We start from the raw sequence: 12,319 nt of genomic DNA, 5'->3' as shown, positions 1-12,319 counted from the left end.
CAGCAAAAAGAGCTGGCGTGCCACCAATAGACAGAGTATCAAGAGAGCACAGGCTCTCTTTTAAAAGAAAACCTTCCATCAGAGTCATTTTGTACACATTTTAGTTTAGAAGTGGTGGAAAGCAATAGCACTATCACTAGTGAGCAATAGAGCACATTGCTTGAGGCATTTTATAGTCCAGGTCCCACAGCTAGCAGAGGTCCTCCAGATACTACAGTGGGTTTATTTATTTATTTTATGTAGTGATTGATCAGTCTAAAATACACAAGTTACAAGAAAAACAGAGATCACAACCTAGGACTCCCCCTTTCAGCCGACTGCCTGAACCACTGGGTTATGAAATACAGGTGCTCTGGCCTCTCTCTCCCTTGGTGAACCTTCAAGATTGTCAGGACGGAAAAAAAGATAAAAATGTGGGGGATAGGGTGCACTATATACTTTTAGCACTCTGGTTCTGCTGGTGCATTAGCTATGCTTTGAACATGCTTGTTGAGTTATACTCCACTCTCTGTTCCTGAGGGCTCAGCCACAGCACACCCAGCACCTGAATCACAAATTGGACTGCCAAGCTGGGAACCCAGACCAGCTCAGGACAAACCCATTCCAGTACGTGCCCAGCCATGTCAGGCAGCACCTCCTCCCTGCTGCCCAGGCTAGACAGCCACTGAACAGAGGGGAGATTTTCAGCCACAAATGTTGTCTCTACTGCCTGAAATCCTCTGAAATTCTCTTTTAGGTACCCAAACCTTCAGGTCTTCAAATCTATGCTTTCAGTGCCCAAGCGGTTTTTTAAAATTTCAGTTAGATCCTAAATCAGTTATGTACTTCAAAAGTTGTACCTACAGTACCCTTCCTCAGTACCTTTACAATGTTACGCTCAAATGGTATAAAATTTCTTGAAGCAGACAATAACCTTTGTGATCAGATGGCAAAAGCAGCCTGTAAAGATCTAACCCAGATTAGAAGGTCAGCCTGGGTAGAGTTTTAATGCATGTGCATACTCAGAGTTCAAAGCTAAGCAAGTGGCCCAGATAACTTTAATGAGATGACTAATGAAAGAGGAATAGGATTTGGCTTTAAGATGTACATATATTATATGTACAAAAAGCCAGACCATCTGTGAGGTGCTGTTGATTAGTATTACTAATACCTCATGTCTAGGAGCAACGTACTTAAGATAGAATCATTCCAGCTTATTTTTTTCAGACAACTTTGTCTACAAAATTGTCATGTTATAAAATTATGTAGACCACAGAGAGCACAACCCTTCTTTAGCCAAAGTAACAGGGAAAAAATTGGCCCAAGAATGTGACCGGAATCAGCCCTAGAAGTGGGGCAATGTACTTCATTAACAGTTAAGTGTAAACCAGTTGTATTACTTAGGTTAATCTTGGTCTCAAACATGTGGGGCAGAACACCACATTTAAACAAGTGCACAAATCAACAAGGAATGTAGAAGAGTGGAAAAGGTATCTTTTCCACACCTTGATCAGCCTTTAGCTAACAGTCAAGACTTGGGTTAACATAACAAGACCAAAGACAAAACCTGGACAGTCATTAGTTGAGTCGGCTCTTACCCAGTTACGGGATGGGCATGTCCCTGGTCATCATATGTCCCAAATTCAGGGATAGACACAGGGAGAAGGAATATAGGTTCTTTAGCTGCTCTTTCATGCCACATCCAGCTTGCTGCGCATATGTTGATGTCTCTGCTTTATGTTATCAAAATGTAAATGCTTCCATTGCTTTATTCACTAGAAGTTTCTTGAGCTCAATATTATTTATTTTTAGTAGCCAACTTTACAGGATGGAAAAATCAAACTAGTATCTCAAAAATTATTTAAACGATACAAATTAGCAGGTGACTTTCCTCACACCAGATGCATCTACATTATCCTGCCAAAGTCTGCTTATCTTTTTCAGGCTAGGAGTTAATTTCCTTTATTTTACATAATCTCTCTTGTCCAGATGAAATCTACAATGGGCAGTCACTGTGACTTTTGCTTTGCTGAAGAAGCTATTATCCAGCATCAAAGCATTCTTTCTGTTGCTTGCATCTCTCTGATTCTGACTTGAAGAATATATGCATACTACAGGCAGATGGCAGCCTACTTATTGCACACTGTATGAATTCCACAGATCTTGAGTAAAACATGCATAAAAAGCATAAATTGTGTATTTAAAAAAGCACAAATGGCAGTATCCCTACTGTATGAGCAATTCCCAAAATAGCAATGCAACACTCGTACCACCAAGAAATGTATTTCAAAAACAACTCCACTTTTTTCCTCTAAGACTGCAGCCTCAATATTGCAAACAGTCAGCGTGCAAGCAAAGTAAGTGCAAAATATGTCAACATTTTTGCTGAATGCTTTTATTTAACTGCTGAACCAACAAACCTAATTTGCTGGAGGTTTGAGCTTAAATTTGAGCGCAAATGTTGTGACTTCAATTCTGACTGTAATTTGAGCAAGTCATTTTTTCTCTACTCAGGAAAGCTCACAGAAAGAGACAAATGTCTCACATCTATGCTCGATTTCTACAGGTAATATGGATGCAAATGGCTCAAGCCACCTGGTTCTTCAGCCTTGAGGCTGAGCAGACTGAGCAAAGGAACCACAGAAACTGACAGACTGAAGTCTTCTGTCCACAAACTGAGTAAAGAACATGCATCAGCCATATAGCTCTTCCATATAAGATCAGTCTAATGTGCCATACATGACCTGAGTCCACAAGACAGTGAAAAACAGCAGTAAGATCAGGTAGCAACAAACACATTGAAGCAATAAATTGTAAAAATAAAATTAATGATGTTATGTTAATCCTTTCTTATTCTAATATTGTTGTCATGTGCTTTTACTTAAAAATTTTGTGCCATTTTTAAGTTCAATAACTCTAATCATCATCATGATAGAAAGAAAAAAAAAACCCTACTCTTATAATGTAGGGCTGATTCTGGTTCTGACATGAGAGCAAATTTGAAATTAAAGAAAAACTAGAGAGGGGTCAGAATCTGACATTACCTTACTTTGATCATTCTTATGAAGAATACAACATATTCCCAAGCCACAACACTATTTTAGCCAAACATTTATGTTTTGGCATATGCTTTTCCTATCTGATGCTACAGGGATGCTTTACAGGAGCAATCCTCTAAAAAGGTCAGGGCAAATACATTCAATATACAAGTCTTTCACTGCAGTGGTAATGGGAAAAAACAACTTGCTCTACTGTAGAAGTTTAAAATGGCATATATTCAACAAGAGCATTTGCAAGTTTTTCACACAGTAAACCACTTGCAAAGTAAACCCTTTGCAAAGTAAATCCAGAACACTGTTATAATTAGGCCCTTAGTGAACTTGTAGCACCTTTGGATGTAAGAACACAACAGGATTAAAAATAAGCAGTACCAAAAAGCATAGGTTAGTGTGGTCACATCAAGAAATTAGCGCAACGTAAAAAAGAACAAAAACAATACTAAACTTTACTGGCCATTGATGCTACAAGGAAATCTAAGAGAAGGCTCAGGCAAAAAGTAACATTCACTTAGAAAACATATTAAGGCATAGACAGACTCCCACCATTAAATGGAAACTTGAGTCTTTGCATTCAATTTCCTATCTTAAGAAAATCTTGGCAAGGCAAGAAAGTTGAACCAAGAACATCAGACAAATCCATCTTAAAATAAAAGGAACATTTAAAATTAGCATCATCCAATTATCAATGACACTCCAATGCAATTCATCCCTCATATCCTACAATGACTTCAATTATGTTACACAAATAAGATGAACAATGGCAGCTTGCGATCACCTGAGAAGTACAGATATCTCCAATCCTTTGAGTTTTCTTGGAAAGGTAAGAAAAAAAACATTAATGAATGGCTTCCAAAGATAATGCCAATGACATCTTGCAGACAACTGTTACTGCTAGCTCCAATAAAATCTGGGCAGTGCTCTGCTTTTTTAAATGCAACCGAATCCTCAAAGGATGCTAACATTATTTATTTTTATATATAATAAATAGTGTGTATATATATATACACACTTCATAATAAGTAGTGTGTGTGTATATATATACACACACTATTAAAATATATATTTATATATGTATATTGTGTGTGTATATACATAAAACTAAGACAATACCCATGTGTCTGCTCCAGGGGCAGGGATCCTGACAAACTCAGATCTGTCTTACTCACCTTTACCAGCTTCCTACAAAAGAGGTAAAGTATGAGATTGTGCTATAATGCAAAAACCATTAAAATTTCCTTATAGCTAGGAAAGTCAGTCTTCACAGTTTATGAAGAATGTCCTGAACCCTAGAAGCCATGTGCTTTCCTATCACTATTTGAGTAGGTGTTCCTCCAGTTTTACTTGCTTTCTTGTCTCAGATTTAAAAGTGGCCAAAGAACTGAGTGGGTACTTCTGCTTTACAGTTTCTCAACTACCAGACTAATCACCTATAACTTTACTCATATTCTCATTCTCCCAAAGGAAAAGATAATTCCTATTAATAGTAAGACATCCCCACTCTCCCCCACCAATTGATACCTGCATTTCACCACTTTCACCATAGTCTGGACATCGTCCTGAATTATGTTTCCCTCAGTTTGTTCCTGCTCCTGTGTAAGCAATCAAATTAGTATGTGGTTTTTCGGTCTTACCTACAGAACTAGATGTATTGTCTGTTATCATGGGGAAATTACCCAAATACATTATTTTCTTGCTTAGTTAATCAATATGATCAATGTTTTCCAAGTTAGTAAGAAAAAGGGAAAATAACATGAGGAAATACCTACCAATACAGATCAGTCCTGTAGAGTCCAGCTTGCTGCCAGGTGAACATTCACAACTGAAAGATCCAAGATTGTTCCTGCAGGCACCATTGACACATGGGTTGCTTTCACATTCATTTATATCTTTAATCCAGAAACAAAAGACACTGTTAGAACTATGATGTGCTTCTGGAAAATATTATGCAGTATAAATGCTGCTGTGGACAATGATTTGTCAAGACTGCCTGGTATATTTTCTCCCTGCCCCTGCCTTCCATGACATTCAAAAGATACAGGGACAGGCAGCTAGCATGTATGTGCACGTGTATAAGAGCACATATTTTGAAAGTGTTAATTAAGTGGCTCTTTTCTACAAAGATAGTAATTTCCAACAACTTGGACTATAAAGTTTTCCAGCATCAATTATAACTGTCCTGTCAGAAACAAAACTCTTTTTTCATAGAATACAATGCATTCCTAGCCACAACATGCAGTGCACAAACAAAGAACTTATTGTTTCTGTCATTTATGGCTCCATGAGGCTTTGGAAGAATTAAGAAAACCCTGTCAGAAGCAAAATATTACAATGCTGGCTGCGATTCTCTAGTTCTGGAAAGCGTTCAAGAAATAGGAGTTGTAACTGGAATACTGTAAATGGTACTTCCCTCTAGCCCCTAACTCCATCTATTTATTACCCCTGTGACTTTTTTAAGCTTGTTCACATGTAAGAATAGGACCCCTGCAGACAGTATTATTTGCCGATTTTTTAAAGTGAAATCAGTTTTGAGATTAAATCAGTACTAGCAAAGTCTTTCAAAGAACAATTGCAGATGCATATCCACCATTTCTTCCTGAACTCAACCAATTTCATTCTTTGATTTGGGTCCTGAATCAAGCCATACATTCTAATCCAACCAGACAGTTCCTTTGGTGGGTCAGAAATAAAACTGTTTAGGGCTTGCTTATGTTTGCTAGTAGTGCCTGAGGAATAATGTCGTACCCAGAAACTAAACCAGCCTGATTTAAATTAATTATAAATTAATGCAGGATCTAGTTAAGCACTGGAAACATTAATAGCATCAACAGATTATTTCCAAGACAAACTAGAAAACCTTCCTTATTTTTTAGAAGTAATGAAAAAGGTACCACTTGCTATTGATATGTCACAATGCATCAAGCCTTCACTTCACTAGACATGTATTCTTTCATGATCTTCTGGGGTCACAGGAAGGAATATGTGTTCAAAATACTCACCAAATTATGTATATATTATTTTAAAAAAAAGAAAGAAAAAAGACAGATGGAAAATGCCCAGAAACCAGTAAACTTAGGAAACTCTGATCTCTCTCTTCATGCCAAAAGCAAGCACTTAATTTAACAGCCAATTTTCACAGTCCCTTTACTTAGCGGAATTACCTACAAAGAGCAAATAGGACTTGTCCTTGAACGCCAGCAAGTTTTTGAATAGCGACAGAGCTTTACGTTTGTGAAGTCGACTCAAACTTGTGGATTACTCAGCTTACACATTAACCATACAGAGATGCAGAGATATAAAATCTAGGAGGCCTTATTGGGTCAAGACAGCGTGTTACATGAACACACCCACACAGCTTTGATGGTTGGCTGTACTGGGCTAACTGTGTCAGCAGTGCCCAAGCTGGTAAGCCCCATCCTACTATGGGCTGGTAGTCCCGTAGGACACTAGGCAGAGCTTCCACATTTCTCTGCAAACAGCCTGCTTAGACACAGTTGGTCATGTTTTCTCAGGTTGGGTCCTGAGCCAGCTTACTATGGAGATTGCAGCACGGTGTATAAGCAGGCAGGGCCAGGCCAGGTCTGGCATTGCTCATATACTGACTTGATGTGCTGGGAAGTGCAGTACAGAGGTAATCAAGTAGATCTAGAAAGCAAGTTAGCTCTGACAGAGCAAGCTCTAAGTTCCTCTTTATCCGAGCTGGTAATCTGGAGGGCTCACCAACATTTATCTGCTCTGCATCTCTTCTCCTCCCTGTAATTACATTTCACACTTTATTACCTTAGGTTTTATTATCCAAGGTATGCTCCCTGGCTCCCTTGCCTCCCACTCTCTCCCTAGCCAGCAATACCTGGTAGTGGAGAGTAGCCTCTGCTGCTTTTGCAGAGAAACCACATATCTGGTTCCCGCAATTAGGTCACACTGAGACAAAGAAGTCATCTTAAATATGCACTATATGTCAAATAATTCTCCGGACAGAAATCCTCTTGGAGAAGGATACACTTTTTCTTCCTTTCCATCTGCCATCTTGCTTTCAGTAGTTTGGCTAGCTTTAAAAAAAATGAGAAAAATTGAGAAGACAGGACAAATTAACTAAAGCTATATATAGCTTCTCCCTGTCAAAGGCATCAAATGTTCAGTGTCTCTTAAAGTCCAAGAACAAAGGGACATCCAATGAAGCTGGCTGGCAGCAAAGCAAGTAAAGAAATGGTTCTTTACACAACAGGTAGAGAAATTGGAAATCCTTTCCCTAGGACGCTGAAAGCTTGCATTAATCAATGGCAGCCTGGATAAGTTCATAGAAGATAAATTCACCAACGTCTCTATAAGGTAAAGATACTACTTCTGGTGTCAGGAGTCCCCCAACCACAACTGTTGGGGATACAGAGAGTATCCTCACCATTACTTTGGAAAGTAATGTTGTATACTTTCTCTGTTGTGTGACAGAGGGAGCTTTGATTTTTGATCTCTGTCCAGTCAGTTGCAAGTGCTCTTCCCTGCTTTTAGCTAGGATGCAACTTCAGAGAAGTACCCACGAGGGACCAGGCATAATCTGTGCCACAGAATCTTTGGGGCTTTTGGACACTAAAAATAGCCTCCACTGAGCATGTGCACAATGAGATTTACAACTTGGCCGCATCTGAGAACATTTTCAGAGTAAAGAGGCACCATCCTGACACAAAAACTATTCAAGAAATTTCAAGCTGCAACAGCATAGAGGAGCAACAGCTTTTTAAAGAAAAGGTCACAGGGTTTGCATATTTCTAAATACAAAAAATCAACATTATCTTGGAAATGAGTAAAAAGCTTTGTCTGAATTTTTTAAAGGCAAAATTAAAATCTAGTTTGACTCAGACACCCAGTGAAGAAAATTAGTGGTCAAGTGCTTGAAGTCTGCTGAAGATATTTGTAGCTGAAAACAGGTGACTTTCATGCAAAGTGTCATATGGTTTTAACAGCTGGTGGCCCAACCACACACAGGTCTGCGCGTACACAACCAATGTGCAAGACAAAACACTGTAATAAGCAGACAGTTACCACTATCCAAAACATCACTTCAGTCATAATCAGAATATAAAAAAATGCATGAAACTTAAAATACTTCACATTTATACATGTAATATCAGGTTATCATGCCTACCTTTAGCTCTCCTTGATACTTAGCAAGTTAGGTTTACAATCAATTTTCTTCTAGGAAAACACAACTTGTATTTCGGGTTTTCAGAGTTAACAAGAAACCCAAACCTAACAAAACACAGTTGAGGGCCACCCCTGGAAGTCAGTGTCCCCAAAACTAAAACCAAAGATAAGTGAATAAGTGGAGATGGAGGGGCCAAAGGTTCTAAAGTTCAACACCTTATGAAGAGTGAAGCAGCTCTCCTGATTTCATGAGCTGTGTTCTTCATTCTCTGCCCAAAGACAGTGAAAGGAGAGAAGACGACTCAAACTGAACGTACGGGTGAGCAAAAATGGGGAAGAACAGAAAGATGATACACCATTGTCAGAGCTGATCATTTTCTAGACTGGGATAACTGCCTGTCCATTTCAAGCCAAAGTCAGACGATCTAGTCTAAATCCTCACTCAAGTTTGCATCAAACATCTTCCCTGGCAAAACAGCTGACTCAATCTGCCAGGTTGCTGCTGTCCGCAGAGGACATTCCCCTTTCACCCTGCTTCCTCCTTTTTCTCCCAGTCTCAGTTTCTACCCTTCTCAAGTGCCAGTGCCAGCCCCTCACTGATCCCACAGACAAATAGTCACTTTCCATCTTCTGGGACAAGCATGGCAGAAGCTGGTTGCCAAGACCAGGGGTGAGGGAAGATGTATGACAGAACCATACTCCTCCTCATTTCACTTTGCCCTGATGCAGGTGAAGGAATACTCATCCCATTTCCCTCTATGGAGTAGAAAGAGGGAGAGCAGCTTTCACTGGGGATTAGGGTACGTACATCTGGAGGCATTAACTTCTCGTTGCTTCTAAAATGATCTTGTGACTGTGCTCTAGGCCTCTAACCCCGAAAAAACCAGTTTGTTACTTTCTACATTTGACATGCTTCAGCACTATGCTAGGAAAAAAGAAAAAAGAAACAAAAAAAAAGAAACAAAAAAAGAAAGAAACAAAAAAAAGGAAACAAAAAAAAGAAACAAAAACCAAACCCAGTGCTTTTGAGTATCAACAAGTTTATAATATTGCATTGATTACTCCCCAAAACCACCATTCAGGAAAAAAGAAATTAAAGGATGAATGCACTTCAGCATTAGTGCTCTGCTGAATCAGGCAAAAAAGTATCACATACACAATGTAAACTCCAAAAATTGTTTCCATACACCTTTCTATAATAATATTAAATGGTAATTTTAACAAAAGTGAGCAAGAAACCAAATTTATTTTCATACTGTTTTATATTTTAAAATAAAAGCCAATATGTATGAAAATATTTATCAAGGTTTTTTTTTAAAAAACATTTTTTTTCTTAAGTGAACGTACATTGTAAATGTCAGCGAAACAAAAATTGAAACAGTCCACTGTACATTCCTGGAAATGAACTTCAAAGCACATCTGGTTTACGTTAACTAGTTATGTCACTGGAAACACAATCTAAACCACAAAGCTTGTTGTAAAAATCTCAGCTTTCACAGACTCTGAAGCCTCAAACAACCCCCTCACTCCCCACAACAAATTGATAAAAAATTTCAATTGAACTATAAATGAAAACAGTAAAGGCCTTTGTTGTTTCTTCACAGTTACTGATGATTGTTATATGAATTAAAAATATACCAGTGAGAAAGAAGTATCAGAGCATTTTCAGAGCACAACACAAAGCTTCTGACTACAGAAGTTTTTTACAACTAGTGAACTTGTAAGTCCAAACCGAACTATGTAGTGTTTCCTTGAAAACAGAATTTGGACAGAAAGAGATTAATTTATTCCTCTACTGCCAACCCACTCAACATTAGAAAAAATGTAATACATTTAAAAGGTTTTATAGGCAGTTTTATGCCAAACCCCTCCTGACAGCTTTTTTTACCTGATCAGCTAGATTTAAACATTGATCTATGAGATTCAAGATGAAGATGACAGATCCTTCATGACCTATGTATGTAAGTTAATGTACATAACAATATTGAAAGAAACTGAAAATCCTTCAGATTCTGCTGTACAGACAACAAAAAATGGGAAATATTTCAGGGTGATTACACTAAACTATGTTCAGAAAGGAAATACTCTTACAAATCTGAAGTTTTAGTTAATGATCAGTTGTTTGTTGGGGTTTTTTTCCCAAATGAGAAAACAGGACTTTTTTAATTCCATTAACAAAAAAAATTATTATTATAAATATTACTCCAGCATTCATGCCCAGTCACAAGCTCATTGCTCAGAGTTCAGCAGACATACAGGATTATGAAATACAGCCAAGTGAAGCACAGCCACTGTTACTCTATGAAGGTGGCAAAACATCCTCCTTTTCAGTAACAAACTAAACCTGATGACCACCATGAAAGGGAGATGAGACAGGGACAGAGCTATCCTTTTTTAGAATTTGCTGGAATATCAAATAATACTCTTTCATTAGTCTTTGCAGGAGCCACAGTACAAATATTGCAAACATGTACAGATGCATGTTCTTTTATGAATATCTAAAAAAAGGTTAAAAAAAGAAAACAAGATTAAATGCATTAATTAAAATCTCATCAAACCCACCAAATAGAAACCCCAACAGCCTTACTTAATGAGCTTGAATGATCACCTCAGTAATTATTCTTTCTTTATTTCACAGTATAATAGATTTTAATTTACATAATAACCTGCTTAAATAAGGTGTGTGTGCATTTTCTACCTCATGCTCAGGTTGGCTCGAGTAGTGAAATACCTCAGCTCCTGTATTACTAGATGACTGCCAGAGGCACTATAACTTGTTAGAATAAATCATAGTGGTTCTTTATCCATGCTTTTAGAATTGATTAATAAACTGTTAATGTGGGGAACGCACCTAATTCCCTTAGATAAAACCTAGAATTGGTCACATTCCTTAGAAAAACGCGCTAAGGTGCCATTAAGAGGAGGCATGCCTGCCATTTGGATTTCTGCTAGTATCTTCCCTTCATATACTTTCCTGTAAATTCTGTTTTATCTTAATTGTAACCTTTTTTTGCAGTCAATATCAGCTGGCAATGCTATCTAAAGAAGTCACCCCCTCCTCAATGAACTATTAATTCAAAGGAACCAGTAAATTCATTTCCACTCCAGAATAACTCCCTCATACTCTTTTCCACTTACACCCCCCTCACAAAAAAACTAAGATAAAGGACTCCCAGGTTTGGTTCACTGTATCATGATCCCCAAACTTCTTCTAGCACAAGAGAAAACACACTGCTGTGGTTGTCAAATACTTATTTTGAGCTTTATATTAATATTACTATTATTATTACTACCATTAAAAAACAAATTTATGTTTTATATTTGAAAATCTACATACATTTTATTTCAATAATTTTTGCTAGGTTGTTTGCATTCTCGCATTTCATTCATCTACCTTTTGGTCAGTGTTATGCTCTGAAGTTGATGGCCTTTTCACTTTGGTAATGAACATCTCCCTTTATCACACTATTCCAGTTTTTCTGTCTGAAAGACTCCTTAAGAAACATGCACATTAAGGGCACACAGTAAGCTATTTTCACAGCTAGAAATCTTTCAGTGCACAGAAACTAAACATACAGACAGACCCTGAAGAATAAATTTCACCTGAACTTGGTGGATAGATACTAGGCACTGAGACAACTTAGCAGAGAGCACTATAAATCCATGGGGGTATGATACAAGAAAAACCCTAATCTGAACAAGTGTTACTAATTTGTAACATAGAGGGAGAGAAGAAATTTTAACTTTTAAAAGTGACCTCTGAAACACACATGTACTAAAATATAAAGGAACATAATTTCTTTTGAACAGAAGGGGTGAAGAGGTGAATGATTTGACACTGCCAGAATTTAAAGCATTTCATGAGATGTTTTGAATGTAAACACATGTTCACTTTCCAAACAGTTGGAGACATTCAAAACACTATTGCACCCCCATGTTGCTTGCTTCCACTCCTCTGCTGAAAACTGGCAAAGAGCAGATGAGCGGTCCTCACCTGCTTCAGTGCAAAGTTAGCCCATTCAGCATATGCTGCTAAGGAAATGGTTTAAGTTAACCTGACTGATCTTACACAGCAAGAATGGTTTACAGAGTGCTTCCACTTTCCTTTCTATATGTTTGTTTAGCTGTACAGCAGTAACTTCTGT

At 37.9% G+C, this 12,319-nt stretch overlaps 1 protein-coding gene across 1 annotated transcript in view; it reads right to left on the bottom strand.

Annotated features, from left to right (window-relative positions):
* Positions 1–12,319, bottom strand: part of FBN2 (fibrillin 2) — a 180,750-nt gene that overhangs the window by 69,422 nt on the left and 99,009 nt on the right. Inside the window, exon 20 of the mRNA XM_072859710.1 lies at positions 4,805–4,924. Within this exon, the coding sequence (XP_072715811.1) occupies positions 4,805–4,924 (120 nt within the window). The remainder of the gene's footprint in view (positions 1–4,804; positions 4,925–12,319) is intronic.

This window comes from Ciconia boyciana, chromosome 4 (assembly GCF_034638445.1).
Source record: "Ciconia boyciana chromosome 4, ASM3463844v1, whole genome shotgun sequence".
Classification (NCBI taxonomy): domain Eukaryota; kingdom Metazoa; phylum Chordata; class Aves; order Ciconiiformes; family Ciconiidae; genus Ciconia; species Ciconia boyciana.
This window is presented reverse-complemented; position numbering and strand designations above follow the sequence as displayed.